Source organism: Pyxicephalus adspersus, chromosome 10 (genome assembly GCF_032062135.1).
Source record: "Pyxicephalus adspersus chromosome 10, UCB_Pads_2.0, whole genome shotgun sequence".
In the NCBI taxonomy this organism is placed as follows: Eukaryota; Metazoa; Chordata; class Amphibia; order Anura; family Pyxicephalidae; genus Pyxicephalus; species Pyxicephalus adspersus.
This window is the reverse complement of record NC_092867.1, coordinates 57,414,692-57,436,416: the sequence shown is the minus strand read 5'-3', so window position 1 is coordinate 57,436,416 and position 21,725 is coordinate 57,414,692. Positions and strand designations below refer to the sequence as shown.

Sequence of the window (21,725 nt, the reverse complement as noted above, 5' to 3'; positions counted from 1 at the left end):
TGTGCCATTCATTGTCCCCTTCTGATCACTCTGTGCCATCCATTGTCCCCTTCTGATCACTCTGTGCCATTCATTGTCCTCTTTCTGATGACTCATGTGCCATTGACTGTCCCCTTCTGATCACTCTGTGCTATTGATTGTCCCCTTCTGATCACTGACTCGCCGGGTAACAGACTCCGTTAGGGCAGGGATCAGCAGCTTGCTTGTCCTTGAAGTTACTTTCAGTTGCACTCTGCACTGCAGCCAGCATCGAGGAGTCACACAGAGGCACACAGTGTCAGGTATCGGAGGATGTCTTATTTGTGGGGGGGTGCTTTATTTTAATTGTTTGAGCAAAAATCGGGGGGTGGCTTATTTGATGGGGATGCCTTATCATCAGGGAAACACGGTAACTGATGCTGCATTAACATTTCTGAAGTCTCTGATGCAATAAGATTTCAGCTATTCTGCACTGTGTGTCTTCTTGTGATAAACAAAAGCAGAGCGCGTAGTAAAACATTTTTCGCATTCCGTACAGGAATATGGCTTCTGACCAGTGTGAGTCCTCTGATGACCAACCAGAGCTGAATTTGTGGTAAAACTTTTCCCGCATTCCAGACAGGAATAGGGCTTCTGGCCAGTGTGAGTTCTTTGGTGATAAACAAAAGCTGAACGCGTGGTAAAACATTTCCTGCATTCAGAACAGGAATATGGCTTCTGCCCAGTATGAATTCTCTGATGGTCGGCAAGAGCTGAACTCGTAGTAAAACATTTTCCACACTCTGAACATGAAAATGGCCTCTCACCGGTGTGAGTCCTTTTGTGATTGACAAGAACAGAGTGTGTAGTGAAACATTTACCACACTCAGAACATGGATAAGGCCTCACCCCGGTGTGTGTACTCTGGTGTTTGATAAGAGCTGAACTTGTAGTAAAAAACTTTCCACATTCTGAACAGGAGTATGGCTTCACCTCGGCATGCGTTCTCTGATGTTGGCGAAGGCGAGCATTCGTTTTAAAGCATTTACCACACTGAGAACAGAAATACGGTTTTTCACCAGTGTGGACCCGAAGGTGGTAAGTAAGATTTGACTTCTGACTGAAGCATTTCCCACATTCTGAACACACATATGGGGTTTCTTCGGGGTCAACTATTTCTTGATTAATCAAGCACAATTTCCGAAGAAAGCATTTACCACATACCGAACATGGCTTTTCGCCTGTGTAAAATCTGTGGTGGACAGTGAGAGTGTCATTCCTGGTATAAAATTTCCCACAAATGTAACAAGGGAAATGTTCTGCCCTCTTGTGTTGTGCATGATTGGTGATAGAAGGCGAGTGGTTCAGAACTTTCTTACCAGGGGAAGAAAGATCAGATAAGAGATTGGTACCGGAAGGGACTGAATGGAGATTGGGGATAATGGGTTTTTCCTCTGGAGAACCGGGTGTAATGTACTTTATGGTAAGTCCCCCTAAGTCCATACTAACGTGTTGTCCATCTGGAAGAGATAAGAGATGGAAGGGCAATAAAAACAGTATAAAAACCATTGAAGAAAAAAATCAAACTCTATAAAATAAAAAGGCTTTTAATAAAATTTACAGTGTTCTAAATGTTTTAAACTTTTCACCCTCAACATGCTGATGGTGCATTTATAAATGACTGAGGTGAATAACACCTCATTCATACTTAACATTCATCGCCCTTTTCCTCTTCTTACCTATCCTATCTTTAAATAAACAAAAACAAAGTGAATGGCTTTTGTGCTTTATCTTTAAAAAACAATGCTTTACAAACAGAAGACTGGGCTGCCTGGAGGGGGACGTTTGGTAGACATTAGATTTTACTTTTTTTATTCGGAGTTCCGTGAATAAAATCTCCAAATCTTGTTGATATTCAGTACCTATTACTCACTTGTGCTGATGTCCATAGGAACTTCCTCCTCTTTGATTCTCAGATATCCCTCTTCCTCCACCTCCGCTTTAAAATCTCTCTGAAAGTGTCTGGTGTCTTCAGGGTCTGTGAATAATAATAAGAGTGAAGCCTCCTGTAGAATGTATGCGAGATCAGTGTTGGATTGGGTGTGTGTTGGGGTGGGGGGGATAGAAGGGTGATCAGGTCTCTTGGCTGGTAACACACATTGACATGATGTGAGGAGAGTTGGAGTCTAATAGAGGGTAATGGCTCCCTCCCTGAGCACATACAGTTCCCCCATTACTGTCTACTGAAAGAGGAAGGGAGGGGGAGAGAGATTGTTGTAGCACTCTCTCCGATTCCACTATGTTCTTTTTGTGAACTGGTGCCCAAAACTGGACTGCATATTCCAGATGTGGTGTGACCAATGCTTTGTACAGGGGAGGATTATGTCTCCATCTCTGCAGTCTATTCCTCTTTTATTACAAGAAAGTATTTTGCTAGATTTTGATATTGCAGCTTGGCATTGCATGCTGTTAATAAGTCTATGATCTACCAGAACCCCCAGATCCTTTTCCATTTCTGACTCCCTCAAATGTATTCCCCATAGAAAGTATGAAGCATGCATGTTGTTAGCCCCTAAGTGCATAACTTTACATTTATCTATATTAAATGTCATTTGCCATTTGGTTGCCCAATCAAACAGTACATCCAGGTCTGCTTGTAGATTATATACATCCTGCATGGACATAATTCCATTACATAGTTTGGTGTCATCTGCAAACACAGAAATGGTACTTATAATCCCAAACTCTATATAATTTATAAAGATGGTAAACAGTAAAGGTCCCAACACTGAACCATGCGGTACACCACTAATAACCTTTCCGATAACCATTCAGAGTATGAATCATTAATCACTACTCTCTGGATGCGGTCCTTAGGCCAGTTCTTTATCCATTCACTGATTGGCTTTTCTAAGCCTATTGACCCTAACTTGCATATTAACCATCTGTGGGGTACTGTGTCAAATGCTTTAGCAAAGTCCAAGTACACTACCTGTTTACTTACTTCCTAAGTAAGTAAGTACATTTGTTTGACAAATTCTGTCTTTCTTGAAGCCATGCTCACTATCACTTATAATATTATTTTCTAGCAAAAACTCCTCTATGTGATTTTTAAAAAAACTTTCGAGGACCTTTCCAACTATTGATGTTAAACTAACCGTTCTGTAGTTACCTGGTAATGACTTTTTGAATATAGGAACCACATTGGCCTTACGCCAATCCTTTGGTACCATACCAGTGAATAAAAAGTCTCTAAAGATTAGAAATAATGGCTTTGAAATAACTGAGCTCAGCTCTTTATTTGTAATTCATCAGGTCCTGGTGCTTTGTCAACCTTAATTTTGCCCAACTGTTTCTCAATCATGTCAATTTTGAGCCATTGTGAACCATTCAAAGCAGTGACATTGCTATTATGAATTTGGACTTGAGCTCTGCCATTTTCCTTTGTGTACACAAAGCTAAAAAAGTGTTTAGTAAACCCCTGTTCTTTATCCTCAGTTATCAACCCAGAGACATCCTTTAAGGGCCTACATGCCCAGATCTGATCTTTTTGCTATTAATATATTTTAAAAATTTGGAGGGTTTGCCTTACTTTTCTTTGCAATCTGTCTTTCATTTTGAAGTTTTGCACAATTAATCTCCTTTTTACATCTTTTGTTATATTCTTTATAGCTTTCAAACAATAAAGGTGATCCTTCATTTTTTATGTTTGGAATGCCCTTTTCTTGTTCTTTATGGCTTTTTTAACCTCAGCTGTGATATGAGCCACATAGGCTTTAATTTTAACATCTTAAACGTATTACTCATTGGAATATATTTAGTGTGCTTGTGTAGAACAGACTTGAAACATTCCCATTTCTGTTCTGTGTTCTTTGTAGACAATATTTTCTCCCAGTCACAGAGAGTCGCCCCTAAATAATGGAAAATTTGCTCTCTTAAAATTAATGTTTTTATCTTTCCGTTTTTGCTTTCTGTTTACTACATTAAATTATATTATGGAACACTGCTACCCAAATTCTCTTTTATATGGACATTTGTTATAAGCTCTGCATTGTTAGAAAGAACTAGGTCCAGAACAGTAGAAATTCTAGTTGGGGCTTCTATAAACTGTACCATAAAATGATCTTGAATTACATTTATAAATTTCTTCTCTTTTGCTGTTCCTGTAGTGCCATTACCCCAGTCAATGTCAGGGTAGTTGAAAACCTTTAAAGCCTTTCCAGTTGTTGCTGCTTTTTCTATCTGTGCTATCTCTATTTCTTCCTTAGCACTGGGGGTCTATAGCTGACTCCAATAATTGTGTGGTATACATTGTCTCCATGTGTTCATCATATGATTGGGGATCTAGGTGAACCAACTGTACTGCTCAAACCTGTTTCCTCCTACCTGGGGATGTGGGGGATGATTGCTTCTCCATCATGAGGTCCTTGTAGAGATCCTTGTGTCCTTCTAAATACTCCCACTCCTCCATGGAGAAATAGACAGTGACATCCTGACATCTTACAGAAACCTGACACACACAATGATACAGTCACCATCCCGACACATCCCATAATAATGTCCCAGAATTTCCGGCACCACTCACCTCTCCTGTCAGAAGCCCGATGATCTTCTGGATAACTTCCAGAATCTTCTTGTCATTGTTTATTTCAGATATCAGGGTGGGAGTTGGATGTTCTGTCACAGAGCTTAGTAGTTTTCTGGTCCGAGTCATGTGATCATCAGTTGGCTTCTTCACTATAATGCATTCCTGTGTTTAGAGGGAAGTAACATCACTACATAAAAGAAGAATTATAATTTATTTCGTAGTGTAATTTTCAAAAAATGATTTCCTTCCTTAGTCAGGTCTTTGGGAATTATCCTCTCAACCTCACCCAATGCAGATTTTCCATCTGAGGAACAATCTAGAACTATCAGGATGAGGAGGGCCATCATAGGGCATTGCCTATCAGTCTGTTGTTCCTTGCCACACACACACATAGGTAGTCTGTTACTACATACTTGGACAGAAACACGTACTATTGGCTAACTGCAGTTAAAATTCTGATCTGAGTCTGTCTCACTTCAGACATAGAGGACCTAGAATTCACTTTAAAGGTAGTATACAGGAGATAGGGATCAACTATTTTTTCAGTGTTAAATAAACAAAAAGATCAAAAAATAAACACACATCACACTGTACACACTTAAAATGCAAGTAAATTATTTTCCATTAACTCCTAAATGGGCAATTTTTGGAAAAATGTAGCCTGCAGTAAACTTTTGATGATAATCTCTCTGGTAGTGAAGAAAACAATTCTCCATAACTGGTTTACAGCAAATCCCCCCTCACACTATACTTGGAAAAACTATGGTTTATTTGAGATAAAATGGGTTGAAGCCTCCCCAGATAAGGAGACACGTGCTGGGTTTTTTTTTGTTTGGGAATCATATATAGATACATTATCTTTGGATATGAAAAAAAAAAAGAGTTCTCACAACTTTTGAACAAACTGCATGTTATGCCTACCCCCTCTTGGACATTGATGGTTCATTGATGGTTCTTGGACATTGATGGATGGTTTAATGGTTTGAAAACTAATGCTATTCAAAATGTTTTTAGAGTCATTGAGGCTGATATTGCTGATCACCAAGGTCCATGGTGACACCCATCCTTTTTTCTGGATGATAAACGTGTTTCAAATGACTCATTGTTTAATACATATTTCCCTAGTGTTTTGGTAAAACTTGAAAGTACTAGCCATATTGGATTGAAGTTTTGATAATTAAAGATTCCAGTTTGTAATATTTGTTATGCCGAAACTTTACTGTATTTTCTATGCTTTGTTTTGAATGTTATACTATTTCCCCTCGACAAAATTTATAAAAATATATATATAAAAACCACACATACTGCATATACGTAAAACTGTATAAATGTACAAAATAGAGATAATAAAAAAAGAGTAATAAACCAACTATTTGCAACACAAAAAGAAAAAACAGTGAAAAAACTCAGTGAAGGGGCTGTGGTCACGCAATGGCAGCGTAAGTTTGTAGTTTCTTGGAGCTCCCTGCCACAGATGGGTTTTTTTGCAGCCTGGTCACTCCACAGAAGCCTGACTCCGTTCTCCTAATGCCCTGGCCACTAGAATTGAGAGCTCCCTTAAACGAGAGCTGGAATATTTACAACAACAAATTGTGTCCGTTGACACATAAGTTTCAGTAATGGAATCTGGCTCCTCGGCCACTTCAACTCAACTAAAAGCCCTGGAAGATGTGCCATCCCACGTGCAAGCTCAACTTACCTCACTTTCCTTACGCATTGAAGACAACAAAAATAGGAGTCGTAAGAATAATGTGCGGATCCAGGGCATTTCTGAGGCAACGGGAGGGACTGATTTGAGGGCAACGGTCACTGCAATTCTGACTCTGTTGCTGGATCGCCCTCCAAACACAGCCATGGAGATGAAGTCCATAGGGTGAGGGGAGTTTAGCCTGCAATAGAAGGAGGGGAGTGTGGGGTTTAACCTCTCCCCTCCCTTCCTCCAGGGGAGCTGGGCCCAGCACAAGAGAGGGGACCAGGTCCACTGATTTGCATAAGTGTCCCTTGTTTACATTTTTAGGGTCTTACTGGACCTAGAGGGGTTTCTTTTGGACATCTAGTACAATTACACCAGACACACTTTTCTTGCCTCTTTGGATAATAATTACAATCTTAGCATATAATGTTAAGGCGTGTCGGTGGGCAATAGCTCATTACCACTAGGTACCGCTTCCCCAAGTAGGGGTAGCCCTCCTTTATTGGAGGGCTAATTTTTTAAACAGTATTGCAAAGAGTATTTTGTTATACTTACCTCTCCCCCACCCTCTCCCCTCCTTTATTGGGAAAGTTTTTTCTTATTTTCCCAATAAAGATCCCTACTTGGCACTTTCTTTGTTTTTTGTCTTTTTGAGTGTTTCCCCACACCCCCACCTTTGTTTTGGTACCCCATCCATGGCATTACAAGTAATCTCTCTCAACGTTAAGGGCTTAAATTCCCCTAATAAAAGGGCAAATATTCTTTGTGAACTACATAGCTACAAATTCCAGGTGGCAATTTCACAAGAGACGCACTTCCGTCTTTTCACACAGTGTATCATGGCACCTCAACAGACTCTATATCAAAAGGTGTAAGCATTCTTTTGCACAAATCTCTCTCAATGGTCCCTTATTGCAAAAAAAAACTGAAAGGTGCTCAAAAATTCACTTTTGTTAATGTGCACTCCCCAAATACTAATCAGATCGCCTTTTTAGAAACTGCCCGTGATTTAGTAGAAGATTGGAGGGAGGTGACTTTAATTTGGCCCTTTCTCCTACACTAGATGTGTCTAGGGGTACCCAGCGATGTCCTTTGCTGCCCTCCACAGAGGTAAACAAATATTGCATTCCCATCAGATAAAAGATATCCGGCGGATCCTTCATCCTTCAGAGAAGGTTTTCACATTTCACTCGGCAATGCATAAATCGTATTCTCCTATTGATTTTTTCCTAATTCAACATCGCTCGGTTCCTATAGTTATGTCATCAACCATTGGGGAGATCTCTATATGGGCTCATGCACCTGTCTCCATTGTGCTGCAGGAGGCACCCAACACTCCCAAAACATATTCTTGGCGAATGAATGATTCACTTTTGGAGTCTTCTGGGGTGCATGATAGTACTGAATCTGCACTCCGATCTTTTTTCGAGGTAAAAAGCTCATTAGTGGCTAATCCCATGTCCTTGGGGGAGGCACATAAGTGCTACATTAGAGGTTTCCTTATTCAACGAGGCCATAGAAGCAAGAAGGAAAGGGAAGCCAAATTGAACAATTATTTTTAGAACTGTATAACTTAGAGGTCTCCCATAAGCGAAATCAGACCTCTGACATAAAACAGCAGATCACACCTAATAGAGAATGAATAAAAGGAACTTTACAGCTTCAAACTGAAATATTTGATCACTAAGTGCAAGGGTTTTTACTACGAACACTCAAACAAGTGTGGTAAAGCACTGGCCAGAGCTTTGAAGGAAAGAGCCAGGGCATTTGTTCCAAGTGTCACGTCCATGGCCAGACAGCTGTTCCACCACAGACATTTCTGAGACCATTCGGACCTTTTATGAAAACCTGTACAATTTAGATGGAGGGCACCCTTCCGGGTCAGCACCCGATAAAAAAGATATGATACGTGCGTACTAACAGTCCTCCGTTTTCCCTTGAGTTGGTGGAATCTCTCGGTACCCCAATCACAGCAGAGGAACTGTCCAGGGCCAACTCTGGAGAAGCCCCTGGAAAAGCTCCTGGGCCAGAAGGTTTACCACTTAAATATTATGAGTTTTCTGCCTAGTATATCCAAATATTTTTTGGAAGCATTTATTTCTCTGACCCGAGTGACGGAATTGCCGAGAGATACTCTTGCCACTCATGTATTCATGCTCCTCAAACGATTTCCCTTCTCAACTGCGACCTTATTTATCAGTATATTAGCTGGACATCTTACGCCCATGCTCCAAACCATTATTCTTTCGGATCAGAGGGTGTTCCTTTGACAGGGTAGACAAGGAATTTCTTTTGCTTACCTTGGTTCACATGAGACTCCCTCTCTCATTTGTTTAGTGGATACTGTCCCTGTACTCCACCACCCCCATGACCCAAATTAAAGTCAATAGTTTTCTTTCACGGTCATTTTCCACCAGTAAAGTTACCCAGCAGGGATGTCCTGTGTCACCACATTTTGATATTGAAATTTTTTTTTTGCCAAGTACGAGGCAATGCCAATAATATAGGGGGTGATTGCAAAGCGCCTGGAGCATAAGATGGCAGCTTATGCAGATGATTTACTTTTTTTATATCACCTCACCCAGGACCACCCTTCTGAACCTGCTGACCGAGATACCGCATATGCAAAGTTATCCAACTATAAAATTAATTTTAAAAAATCCAAAGAATTAGCTCTCTCCCTCCCTCAAAAGCTTGTTAATGACATATCACCTTTCTTCCTATTTAAATGAGCAAGAAAGGCTATTCCTTACCTGGGGACTCAAATTCAAGCAGGCCTCTCTCTCCTAGTAAACATGAACTTTTTACTGTTACTAATTTAAATTTAAATTTGTTGCACATACCCCCAGTCCATTTACCCCCTATGCTGTTGTGCAGGTTGCAACGGGGAAGGTACGGGGAGGTATTGCCTTACCAAGACACGCTGTTATACCAAGAAGTGTTAGATTTAGCACAGTTGATCAACTGGTGCAGGCATGGAGGACAATGCCACCTGTGCCATTAGTGGGAGCAGCATGGTTGCCCCGAGGTTTTTGCTGGAGGGTTTAGACACACGCTTTATGATACAACATTGCGTGTTGTCTGGAAATATTTCAGAATAGCAGGGCTACAGACCTATCTATCTCCACTAACCCCCTTGATAGGTCATCCACAGTTTCAGCCGGGCATATCTGACCAGATATTTTGCAAATGGAGGGAGTGAGGAGTGTTCAGGGCGTGACATTTTTTGAGTGACTCCAGATGGCTAGCAGCAGCAACATTACAGTTGGAGCATTCCTTCCCTCCATTGGGACCCTGAAGGTCCTTACACCTGTCAGAATTTTTTAAATTACTTCCCCCCACCTCCCAATTTGACCAGGGATTATCTAATTCGGAGTCCACATGCAATGGTGAGGGCCAAATGTGTGGTACATTGTTTTTTGCATATCAGCTGCTGATAGAAGGGTCGGACCCATCTTCTTTACCATTTATTACAAAATGGGAAAGAGATCTACACATTGTCATTACTTTGTACTCTGGACCAACTGAAACACCTTTTATATTTTGGTCAAAAAGCATCAATCAGCAATTTATACCAAGAATTGAACTACAAGTTATTGACCAGATGGTATAGGGTCCCGGCTCTCTTAGCAAAGATTTACCTGCAGGTAGATGATAGGTGTTGGAGAATGCAAGGCCGAGGTTGGCAGTCTGATTCATGTATTTTGGGGATGTCTAACCCCTTTCTGGTCTAAGGTAGCAGACATTGTGCATGAGTAAACAAGTGTGTCGATCCGCAATAGACCTGAACTAGCTCTGTTACGTGTGTCTTCCCCTACCTTATCAGTCTATGATACAATGCCATGCTTTAACTTCCCCTCCCTGAGTTACGTTCTATGAAGTCCAGTTATGATTTAGAGGGCTTTCAGCAAAAATCGATCCCTTAATGACAGTGTCCTTCACAACAAAATGTTCTGCGAAAGCTACCTTTGATAATCGAACATGAATTTTTCTAGGCCAACAGGCAGATTAGTGACCATCGACCATCCAATGATCAGTGTAGGAGGGCTGAGATGGTGTGTTCACATCACAATTACATGTGTCATGCACTGTGGATACACCTAGACTGCTCCAATTCAAAATATCTGCAAATTTCTGAAAGGTAAGAAGTAAATAACTGACTTGAGATTCACTATACTAGTATAAGTTGGTCTCTGGGCTTTCCTGGCTAACAGATCCTTGGTCCCAGAATGATCGTTATGGTGTAATCTACTACTTTGCAGTTCACACTTGCTGCTACAGTGCCCAGTTTTGTGTGGCTCCCTGTGACGGCCTGTGGTTCCCTGCCCTGGGAGATGCTACATGTAGTGTTTCCCCATGCAACAGTGTTTCCTGGAGTGAGGGAGCAGTAAACGCACCACAACCTCACTGCCAGGGTAAATAAGCCCTTAAAACATAAATATACATAGTTACATAGTAGGTCAGGTTGAAAAAAGACACAAGTCCATCAAGTTCAACCACTAGAGAAAAAAAAATATCCCAGATATAAAACCCTATAGACATAGTTGGTCCAGAGCAAGGAAAAAAACACAATTCGCTCCAAAAAAATTTCTTCCTGATTCCATGACGCAATCGGATGTTCCCTGGATTGTCATTGTTATTTTTACTTTAAAGCCTTTATACCCAGTAATATTCTGTGCTTCTAAACAAACAACCAGCTTTTTCCTAAAGCAATCTACAGTAGTTGCTGAAACTACTTCCAGAGGAAGCCTATTCCACATTTTCACAGACCTTACAGTGAAGAATCCCTTCCTTATCCGGAGCTTAAACTTCTTTTCCTCCAGACACAGAGTGCCCTCTTGTTCTTTGTAATGATCTCAAAGTGAATAATTGGGAAGAGAGTTCTCTTTATAGACCATATATATATTTATACAGGGTGATCATATACCTCCTTAAACGTCTCTTCTCAAGGGAGAATAGATTCATGTCTTTTTTTGTGAACTGGTGCCCAAAACTGGACTGCATATTTTAGATGTGGTCTGACCAATGCTTTGTACAGGGAAAGGATATCTAAGTCTCTGCAGTCTATTCCTCTTTTGATACAAGAAAGTACTTTACTAGCTTTAGATATTGCAGCTTGGCATTGCATGCTGTTATTAGGTCTATGATCTACCAGAACCCCCAGATCCTTTTCCATTTCTAACCACCCCAAATTTATTCCCCCTAGACAGTGTGAAGCATGCATGTTGATAGCCCCCAAGTGCATAACTTTTACATTTATCTATATCAAAACGTCATTTGCCACTTGGCCGCCCACTCACGCACTTCATCCAGGTCTGCTTGTAGAATATAGACATCCTGTATGGACTTAATTCCATTACATAGTTTAATGTCATCTGCAAACACAGAAATGGTACTTTTAATCTCAAACTCTATATCATTCTCTAGTCCCTAGGATACAGCTCAGAGGTAAGCCAGAGGCAATGTCCATGCACCTATCTTCCAAAATCTGAGTTTTACAACACTTTTACCACCTTTATTTTATTATAAGGTAGCCAGCCTATCAAATTTATTTTAGTTCCTGGATCCGGTTTCTTATCTGAAAGTTGTAAAGGAGGAACTGATGTTTGTGTCCATGCTGTTTACAAACAGACCTCCATTTATGTGTCTTTAAAGTGAATTCTAACGTTGGTGCTCTCACCAATGTCTTTAAGTCCATATTGAAGAAAAAAAAAAATGTGATTTCATGTGCCAGCCAAACAATCCTACTCACTTCTCCAATCAGCAGATAGATGATCTCTAGGGTGAGGTTTAATATCCTCCCAGTCAAGTGCGTTTCTTCCTTCTCCATCCTCAATCAGGCGATCGTTTTCTTTTCAATTTGTCAGACTGCAGATACAGAGAAAAAGAGAACCTGTCATTCTTTTTGGAGGATAAAGACAATGCTATAGCATTGCATTGGACAGTTTTATAGACGCAAATAATGCCGGAAATTTTAGTAGCGGCGCTTTTTCAATGAAGAGAGAGTTCCAGCGTCGGGCCACTCATAAGATTTAGCTCCGCATTGGCCGCGCCTGGCATTTCCAGCACTCACATCTGTACTTTTCCCTGCTACTCCAAGGCATGGACTTGAATGGTTGGATTTTACATAGAAGAATATTGTTATTATTATTGTTAACCTGTGCAAAAAGGTTACCATTGAAATTTAACTCAGAAGGCTTCAAATAGAGAAAGAGGCATAAGAATTTTTTCCTAAATAAAATTAAAAAAATATATTATGCCTTTTTCTCTAATATAAGCTTGTTCCAGATTGACTGTGAAGCAAAACCTCTTTGTTTCTATATGAAAAGGGTTTATATCTAATTAAAAGGAAAAATTCCCTTATTTTTTCAATAAATTTCAAGGTTGGCACGCAACTTTGTCTATGTTTTTAATTTTGGCCCTCTGTGTATTTGAGTTTGACACCCCTGACATAAAGCATAACCAAACTAAAAAAGTATCTGGCCTGTCTCCCTCAGTCCTGGATAAGGTCTCATGCTGCCTGTCAGCCATCTCATCATGGATGTCTGACCGATTCCTGACACTCAACCTGGATAAACCCATCATATTGTGTGTGGAATTCCCCCACCTACTAGATTGTAAGCTCTTCGGGGCAGGGTCCTCTCCTCCTGTATCACTGTCTGTATTCGTCTGTCATTTGCAATCACTATTTAATGTACAGCGCTGCGTAATATGTTGGCGCTATATAAATCCTGTTTATTAATAATAATAATAATAATAATCAGCTATTGACCAAGAAGGAAAATTAGGGAAATACAAATGAAGAAAAAATAGATGCTTTGAAATGGACATGTGAACTGACTAAAATGACATGACTCCCTTCTCTAATAATAGGACAGTATTACCTTCTCCTCAATTGGAACACACTCTCCAGCAAGAAATTCATTTCAACTACAAAGCTTCTCTTTCCACCTTTTCCCGGATTCAACAAAATGGCCGCTGATCCTACTTTTACTACCTTCTCTCACGCAGCAGATGATCGCCCTCTAGTGGCGCCTCGGCTTCTACACTGGACTGCAGAAGACTATTAGCTGAATATCACTATGGCAATCGAGAAGCAGCTGGGCGGAAGTAGATTGGATGAAAGAGTTTTTAGTGTTGAGGTAGAATGATAGAGTAGCCATAGAGAACAGATAGGCAATGCTCAACTCTGAGGTAAATCTCAAAGTTCACAGATTTTTCTAATAATTGTAATTTTCACAGAATGAGAAACATACAAGACCCTATACAAGAGACAGAAGAGGTTTTACTAGTAAGTAAAGTTTCAATGAATAAGTTGTTTAAAAAGTCATAAAACAACAGCTTTTTTGGTCATTTATGAAGTAACATAAACAGCTATCAAAAACACTTGAGGTATAAAAAGGTCATTAAGAAAACAAATACCAGTCTGTGGAGAAGGATACACAAAGACACACACATTTTCATTTATAATTGGTCCAAAGCAGTTTGCAGATAACTTTTCTTTCTCGGGCTGTAGAAACTATGCCAATTTATGATAAGTAGGTTATTTTTCTTGTATTTTTTTGTGTTTTCATGTACAATATTCATGATGCACTTTTATATTACTGTAAGGTTATCCTACAATCATGTAAACAACACAAGGCAAGGTGCTCTCTTTCTATTATCAGTATATCTCGACCATTATAATAATTATTCTAATTTAAGTTTACGTCTACAGCAAAAAACTCCCTCTCACTAACATTTGGGGATCATAGCACTGCCCATGTAATCCTGGTCAGGAACTTTGGTTGATCCAACGAGAAGCTTCTAAAAGCCACGTCCTTGGCCGATCTGTGTCCCCTGACACGAGGTATGTGTATGTCCTGGTCCAGATGACTGCTTCGTACATGCCCAGGAGGAGAGAAACCAGATGTGACAGCTAAGCTTTTGGACAGGTTAACACCTGCGCCTTTCAACATTCAAGATGCTGCCACCATGTACTACTAGGTGGGCCGCCCCAGCAGTTTATCTTCATTTCTGGAAGAGAAGTCATTTTAAGGGGCAAGAGGTCCTAGGGGATCATCTACAGCCAACCAGTCTCTCTCTCTTTCTCTCTCTCTCTATATATATATATATATAAATTTATAACTAGAAAGACGTTAAGATAATAGGTGAACTATGCAAATCATTCACTTTTGCCCCGGTTAATTTTGTACTATTTGTCTAACATCTGGCTTGCACCTGGTTTGCTTGACCTAAGCCCTACCTAATACACGGCTTACTTGTAAACAAAGCCATCACAGAAAGTCTAAAAATTTGCACTTCTGCTACAAGTTCCTGACAGATCCGACCTGAACTACAACAGAGGCTGATGCAGGTGAAAAAACAACTTCTTCCTGTGTTGGGTACGTATACAGAAGTGAGTTGCTGTTTATCATGTGGAGGTCTGTGCTGACAGAGATCCGAAGGTTGGTAACCTCCATTTTGTAGCAGAACTATCCATGAGAAATATATCAAATAATCTGCTTCATTGTGGGGGTGTGAACATCCTGAACTAGTGAAGTTTCTTTGTTATGTCTAAGGTGTTAATAAGAACAAAGAAAATGGGCACCTGGAGAGGTGGGAAGAGAATCCCAAGATATCAGGACCATAAATGGTTAGGAGCCATCATTCACTCAGGATTCCTGAATAGTCACTTATCACTTCAAACTTTTAATTATATTTCTGTACCACCTACTTTTTACTTTGTATAAATAACACCATCTTTTCTGAATAAATCAGAACAGCAACTATATGGATTTACTGGTGTCTGTTCTTTTCAATCGTAACATTAACCTGACGTTTCTTTAACCACCCTGGCGGAAATCCCGAGCGAGGCTTAATTTGAGGGTGTGGGTTGAGAGTGAGGGTTAATTTTTAGTACCAAAAAGTGACCCTGAGCCACACTCGGGGTGAAATTGCTAAGGAGTTTAAAAAGCTTACCTGGTAAGCAGGGCCGGCGACCTTCTCCAGCATTGCCTGGCATCTTCTTCCCCTGGCTGGGCATCTGTGTAACCTGACGATGCCTGGCCGGCATCTGCTCGTGGCTCGGGGGTGGGAAATTTAAAGTACTATTTTTAAATGTACCACTTTTACATTTAAAATACTTATTATTTTTACTGCCAGGGAGGTTAACAAATAAATACATTTTTCCTTGACAACCTCTTAAAGAAGAAAAGCAATCGAATAAAAACAAAGAAACCACAAAATAATTTAAACTAATATGTATTGTGTATTAACAAGTAGTCAAAAATCAAAGTGCATGATGCCAGTTTTTCATTCATCTGTCACAACTATCTCTGTCTGGAAACCTGTGGAATGGAACAAAAAGTGAATACAAAAATTGTTAATTTACAAGATGAAAGTGACTTGATGACTTTTGGACCTTTACTGTAGTAACCTTTTCCCCACAGAAGGTTCATGATTACACATGACAACTGCTGTGTGAATTGGATATGCTTCAGGATAAGCTGTGTTCTCATTTTCATTATGAATAATATGGCTTCTGTCCAGTGTGAGTTCTCTGATGTAAAAGAAGATTTTTTCTCTCAGAAAAACTTTTTTCACATTGTGTACATGAATATGGCTTCTGTCCCATGTGAGTTTTCTTGTGAGAAACAAAAGCTGATCGCATGGTAAAACATTTCCCACACTCAGAACATGAATATGGTTTTTCCCCTGTGTGAACTCTCTTGTGATCTACAAGAGTTGAGCTTGTAGTAAAACATTTTCCACATTCTGAGCATGAATATGGTTTCTCTCCCGTGTGATTTCTTTGGTGTTTGACAAGAGCTGAACTCTCAGTAAATGTTTTACTGCACTCTGAACATGCATATGGCCTATCCCCAGTGTGAGTTTTCTTGTGGTAAACAAAAGATGATCGTGTAGTAAAGCACTTTTTGCACTCCGAACATGAATATGGCTTCTCCCCTGTGTGAATTCTCTTGTGATCAACAAGAGCTGATGTTGTAGTAAAACATTTTCCACATTCTGAACACGAATATGGTTTCTCTCCCGTATGAGTTCTTTGGTGATTAACAAGCGCTGAACTCTCAGTAAAGCATTTCCCACATTCTGAACATGAATAGGGCTTCTCTCCAGTGTGAGTTCTCATGTGATAAAATAGAGCTGATTGCGCAGTAAAACATTTCCCACACTCTGAACATGAATATGGCTTCTCGCCTGTATGAGTTCTTTTGTGATTGACAAGACCTGAGTGTGCAGTAAAACATTTTCCACATTCCGAACATGAATATGGCTTTACCCCGGTGTGAGTTCTCTGGTGTTTGACAAGAGCTGAGCTCTCAGTAAAACTTTTACCACACTCAGAACATGAATATGGCCTTACCCCAGTATGACTTCTCTTATGATGAATAAGCGCCGAACTAGATGTAAAAAATTTGCCACATTCTGTACATGAATATGGCTTCTCCCCAGTGTGAGTTCTCTGATGTTGCAGAAGACGGGCATTTGTGTTAAAGCATTTTTCACAATGGGAACAGGAATAAGGTTTTACACCTGTGTGAACCCGTAGGTGGTAATTAAGACTTGACTTCTGGCTGAAACATTTTCCACATTCTGAACATGAATATGGCTTCTCTCCAGTTTCGGTTCTTTCTTCATTAATTAAACACAGTTTCCTAAGAAAACATTTCCCGCATACAGAACATGGCTTCGTCCCTGTGTAAGATCTGTGGTGGACGGTGAGAGTTTCATTCCTGGTAAAAAAATTTCCACAAATATAACACGGGAATTTTTCATTCTTTCTATGATCAGCATTATGGGTGATGGGGGATGAGTGATCAGGTAAACTCTGTCCAGGTAAAGGGAGATCCGATGACACATCAAGACTAGGGCAGACTTGATGGAGCTTTGGGGTCATGGAGTCTTCCCCATGAAAACTGGATGTGATGGGCTGGGTGGGTCTTTTTGCCATGTCATTGTTGATGTATTGTCCATCTGGAGAAAACACGAGATGAGAGTATAAGGTGATCAGTTAGAAGAACATTAGGGACATTTGACAAGTTGACTGCAATAAAAGAGCTTTAAATGACATTATTGCACATGTGTTCTATTTGTTTTTTTTTATATTTACACCTGAGCCCTTGGCTTTTTTTTTATGCTTCTTTAGGCTTAGTCTACACAGACTGTTTCCCCAGCGTTTAAGCTGAGGCTTTTAAAGCCCTTGTTTGAAGTCCCCATGCATTACAATTGGTTAATCTACACCAGGACATATCCTTGAGGCACGTTTATGACATTTATCTTAAACGTGTCTTGCAACGTATAAACAAATAAACCACTGGGTTAACGCTGGAAAACTCCCAAAAACGTGGGTAAATGCTTCCATTGATTTCAATGGGTTGTTTTTGAACAATTAGTATGCAAGATAGTTAAAAATGCTGTAAACGTGGTAAAACGAGGCATAGACGTTTTCCAGCATTTTAAAGGCAAGCTTTGATACGCTAATAAAAGTGCATAAAGCGCAATAGGAATGTTAACATGCATTTTTAAAAAACGGCTATGTAGACCCAGCCTTCCTGCAGAAAACCCATTTGCTTACTGTTCTCATAAGCTCAAGCTCTAGTCCACACACTGTTCTTTCCCTTTAGAAAAGCCACAACATTCTGTGAGGGGACATCAGGGAAAAGAAAACAAATAACTCAAGTTACAAAATAAAATTTCTTCACTCTAAATATAAATCCTCTGGGACCACACTGTACAGCGTCCCCAATAAACATAAATGTTCCCACAAAACCTTTGTGTAAGGAACATCAGGAACTTTTGTGTGCAGTTCTCAACTGATTGTCGACCATCAGATCAAACACAAATCTGTTTGGTTTGAATACCAGATATTACCGCCAGGAGTAGCTGTGAATGACATAAATGCAGCCACAGATCAAACACAGGTAGTTTAAATGAAGAGGACTCCCCTGTGTTATAGCATTGGGTCAAACCACTAGCAAATTTTCATTTAGCTTGCAATTTGGAAAGAGTAAAATTGTAGATGCTGTGCAAACAGATTTGAATATTTATTACTGGCTTACTCTTACAGTCATCAAAATTAAAGATTTCATAAATCTTTTTAGTATTTATGTTCATTACCTGTGCCAATCTCAAAAGGAATTTCCTCCTCTTTAATCCTCACATGCCTTTCGTCCTCTTCCTCAGCTTTGATGTCTGTCTCGGGGTCTGTGAATAAAGAGGAGAGAAAAGACACCAATACTAAGATGTATGAGAGACCCCACAGAGTGCTTGTTGGGAGACTGGTCCCGTCTCTTGGCTGGTGACACAATGACATGTTGTGAAGAGGAGAGCCGTAGTATAATAGAGACTGATGGCTCCTGAACCCCCCCCCCCCCCCCCCCCCCCTCCGTCCCCCCCACTGGGCACATACTGTCCCCCTATTACTGTGGAAAAGAAGAGATTGTTGTAGTGACTGATCAAGAATTTGGGACTCTATTCTGCATTTAGTGTTTTTGCTCACCTGTGCTGATCTCTAGAGGGATTTCCTCCTCTTTATTCCTCACATGTCCTTCTTCGTCCTCCTCCTCCTCAACTTTGACATCTCTCTGAGTGTCTCTGGTGTGTCCAGGGTCTGTGAACAAAAATGAGATCGTCCCCTGTATACTTGCATGTATAATGTGAGGATGCGACATAGGGTCTAATAGAGGCTGATGGCTTCCCCCCACTGGGCACATACTGCCCCCCCCCCATTACTGGCTACTGACAGAGGAGAGAAAAAGATTGTTGAAATAGTTGAATAAGTATCTGGATTTATTGTTTATTACTAACCTGTGGTTATTTCTGGAGTGATTTCTTCCCCCTTATACAGCTCATTACCCCTCGTATATCTCATATATTGCTCTATTACATCTTCAGTTTTAACAATCAGGCCGTCACCCTGCACGAGATTCATTATGCTTTAATGAAATATATTATTAAGGTCAAACATATTTTTAGCTTTCATTAAAACCCTCAGCCCCATCTACTTGATCATCCCCAGGGATCTCCTGATCTTCTTGAATGGAATCCTGAGAATACAGATGACAAGGACGTCTTTCTGAGGTATTTCTGTTACTGGATCTATCTGTAGGAAACACACACACTGACTGAATACATTGTCTTTATATCAGAGGATGGGTGTATCTAGGTAGATTCTCAATACTATTTAAAGAAATGAAAATCTCCACTTACCCGATAATGTGAGGGGCAGCTGCTTCTCCGTAATGACTTCCTTGTAGAGATTCTTGTTTCTTTCTTCTTTGCAAAATGTAAGACTGACATCGTGCCACTTTGTAGGAACCTGACACACACAATATTACAGTCCCCATCAGGACACATCTCCTACTTGTTACTGGATAGCGTCCTATAATTCCAATCACCACTCACCTCTCCAGTCATCAGCTCAATGATCTTCTGGATAATTTCCAGAATCTTCTTGTCATTGTTTATCTCAGATATTGAAGAGGAAGTTGGATTTTCCATCATGGGGCTCGATTTGCTGCTCCAATTTTCATGATCATCAGTTGGCTTCTTCACTATAATGCATTCCTGTGTATTTCAGAGGATGTAAATATCAATACATAAAGGAGTAAAATAGTATACATCTCATGGTTAATCTATGCAGTTTTTTTCCTTTTTCATCTCGGTCCAGGTTGCTTGTTACAAAGTCCAGGTGTCATGCAGAGTCCTATTTTGGCAAGGTATTCCGGTATGTCTTTGTGTTTACCCAGAACAGGCTGAATTAGGTTTCTGGCTTTTCCTGAGGCTTAACAGAATGATTCTTGGTCTTATAATGATCGAGCTTTGAAATATAAATATGGAAGATCTTATAGTTACATAGTTAGGTTGAAAAAAGACACAAGTCCATCAAGTTCAACCACTAGGGAAATAAACATATCCCAGATAAAAACCCTATAGACATTTGATATCAGTTGATCCAGAGGAAGGCAACAAAAACCCCTGGTTCAATTTTGTCCAACAGGGGAAAAAAGCATCTTTGTCATTCTGATAATATCTGTCCCTAGGATATAGCTCAAAGGTCAGCAAGAGGAAACTTCAATGCACTTATCTACCACATCCTGAACCTGAAGCTACAGAACCCCCACTTTTACTAGAGATATATAATAAGGTAGTTTATCGGGTGTGTTTATTCACTGGGTGTGGTTTTCTATCTGATAGGTGAAAAGAAATTAGTGTTATAGAAAGAATGTTCTTGTGTCCTTATTGCCTACAAAAAGGTTTTAAATAGAAACTTTAGTCCTTTGTACATCTCTTAGGGGAATTTAAACACAGGTATACACTTGTCACAAAGTCAGTGTTTATCCTCCCCAACTTTTTTTTGTTTTTTAATAGCGATACGAGGAATATCAAGTGACCTGGCCAGAATCCTCCTCACCTCCCCAATCAGCAGATAGATGATCTCTAGTGTGAGGTTTAAGATCCTCCTCGTCATGTCAGTTTGCTCCTTCTCCATCCTCAGTCAAGTTTTTGATCTTGTGGCTTTGTTGGTCTTCACTTTGACTGACTAAATGCAAAGGAAGAAAGAGAACCTGTCATACACTTTCCCTTTTTTTGTGACATTGAAAAGAACCGTTTTCTGAATTTTAGGAGATGGACTAGGTCAAAGGTGTGCACATCATAGGCCCCAGAAATCCTCTGTTACTTTTCACTGAGTAAAGGGGACAAGAACATGAAACTAGTTAACAAAATCAGGGGGCCATCTTAGGACCCCAAGTTTCCTCCCTCTGGTGATATTTTTTTTTCAAAAACAGATTGCATTTCCGCCTACCAAAATACTGTTCTTGCATTGTTTGTAATTGAGAGTCCTGGTGTACAGACAAAACTAGAAACCCACAGGCTTAAAAACATAACCAAAAGTGTTAAGAGAGAAACATGGAGCCAATTGTAAATGTAACAACCTGAACTGGATGTTTTATCATGTACCTGAGACTTGACTAAACTCACATGACTGTATAATATAGCCCACAGTGCTGAGACTCCCCTTTTCTCTCACCCTCCTATAATAATAAGACATTGCTACCTACTCATCGATGGGCACGGAAGCAGCTAGTTCCCATCCACAAGGACCCGGACGTGACGTTTGCACAAGACCGGAAGTGGGCGGGGCTTCACGGATTAAACTTGAATCCCGGGAACTGACATTGAAAGACAGGAAAATTGATTCTGTCTCCTCACACAGGAAGAAAGATATGTTTCTGTGTGATTTATATATTTTAATACTAGGGTGTCATCCTCTTATTAGAGGGCGCACTGGTAGTTATATAGGGGGATATGGGGGAGATAGGTGATGTGGCACTGACATTGCAGGGGGATATGGGGGTTCAGGGGATGTTAGGTGATTAATTAATTAATTGATCATTGGTATTACTGCAGCATGAAATAGGGGGAAGGAAGTGTCAGACAGGTGATGGGGTGCACTCCTATTGTTGTGAGGTAATATGGGGG

At 40.2% G+C, this 21,725-nt stretch overlaps 4 protein-coding genes across 5 annotated transcripts in view; all 4 read right to left on the bottom strand.

Moving 5' to 3' along the window:
• Positions 1–6: 6 nt before the first annotated feature.
• Positions 7–2,229, bottom strand: LOC140339096 (uncharacterized). Its single transcript, XM_072423656.1, has 2 exons — positions 1,892–2,229; positions 7–1,478 (listed from the first exon to the last, which is right to left on the bottom strand). Exons 1-2 carry the CDS (start codon positions 1,905–1,907, stop codon positions 442–444), a joined length of 1,053 nt encoding a protein of 350 aa, XP_072279757.1. The 5' UTR covers positions 1,908–2,229; the 3' UTR covers positions 7–441.
• Positions 2,230–3,905: 1,676 nt separating this feature from the next.
• LOC140339132 (gastrula zinc finger protein XlCGF66.1-like) lies at positions 3,906–13,222 on the bottom strand. The gene is made up of 4 exons (XM_072423709.1): positions 13,124–13,222; positions 11,992–12,107; positions 4,544–4,708; positions 3,906–4,468 (listed from the first exon to the last, which is right to left on the bottom strand). Exons 2-4 carry the CDS (start codon positions 12,067–12,069, stop codon positions 4,325–4,327), a joined length of 387 nt encoding a protein of 128 aa, XP_072279810.1. The 5' UTR covers positions 12,070–12,107; positions 13,124–13,222; the 3' UTR covers positions 3,906–4,324.
• Positions 13,223–15,466: 2,244 nt separating this feature from the next.
• LOC140339139 (uncharacterized) overlaps positions 15,467–21,725 on the bottom strand; it is a 20,319-nt gene continuing 14,060 nt past the window's right edge. The window contains 2 exon segments of the mRNA XM_072423722.1: positions 15,467–15,778; positions 15,781–16,928. Of these exon segments, the coding sequence (XP_072279823.1) occupies positions 15,551–15,778; positions 15,781–16,928 (1,376 nt within the window). The 3' untranslated portion in view covers positions 15,467–15,550.
• Positions 17,081–21,383, bottom strand: LOC140339118 (uncharacterized). 2 transcript variants are annotated; one of them, XM_072423689.1, is made up of 10 exons: positions 21,305–21,383; positions 20,656–20,784; positions 19,647–19,808; positions 19,452–19,560; positions 19,247–19,344; positions 19,050–19,158; positions 18,742–18,852; positions 18,360–18,446; positions 17,818–17,881; positions 17,081–17,216 (listed from the first exon to the last, which is right to left on the bottom strand). In XM_072423689.1, the coding sequence occupies exons 2-9, from the start codon at positions 20,731–20,733 to the stop codon at positions 17,838–17,840; spliced, it is 798 nt and encodes a 265-aa protein (XP_072279790.1). In that variant the 5' UTR covers positions 20,734–20,784; positions 21,305–21,383; the 3' UTR covers positions 17,081–17,216; positions 17,818–17,837. The 2 variants fall into 2 exon arrangements, with proteins under 2 accessions (XP_072279790.1, XP_072279789.1); XM_072423688.1 differs by lacking the exons at positions 17,081–17,216; positions 17,818–17,881 and adding an exon at positions 17,890–18,125.

Coding starts and splice junctions, on each gene's coding strand:
- LOC140339132 (XM_072423709.1), bottom strand. CDS start 12,069: ATGGAGAAGGAAGAAACGCACTTGACTGGGAGGATATTAAACCTCACC. Junction 4,709..11,991: donor TCTATCTGCTGATTGGAGAA/GTGAGTAGGATT, acceptor CTCTAAACACAG/GAATGCATTATAGTGAAGAA. Junction 4,469..4,543: donor TCGGGCTTCTGACAGGAGAG/GTGAGTGGTGCC, acceptor TGTGTGTGTCAG/GTTTCTGTAAGATGTCAGGA.
- LOC140339118 (XM_072423688.1), bottom strand. CDS start 20,733: ATGGAGAAGGAGCAAACTGACATGACGAGGAGGATCTTAAACCTCACA. Junction 19,561..19,646: donor TTGAGCTGATGACTGGAGAG/GTGAGTGGTGAT, acceptor TGTGTGTGTCAG/GTTCCTACAAAGTGGCACGA. Junction 19,345..19,451: donor GCTGCCCCTCACATTATCGG/GTAAGTGGAGAT, acceptor TGTTTCCTACAG/ATAGATCCAGTAACAGAAAT.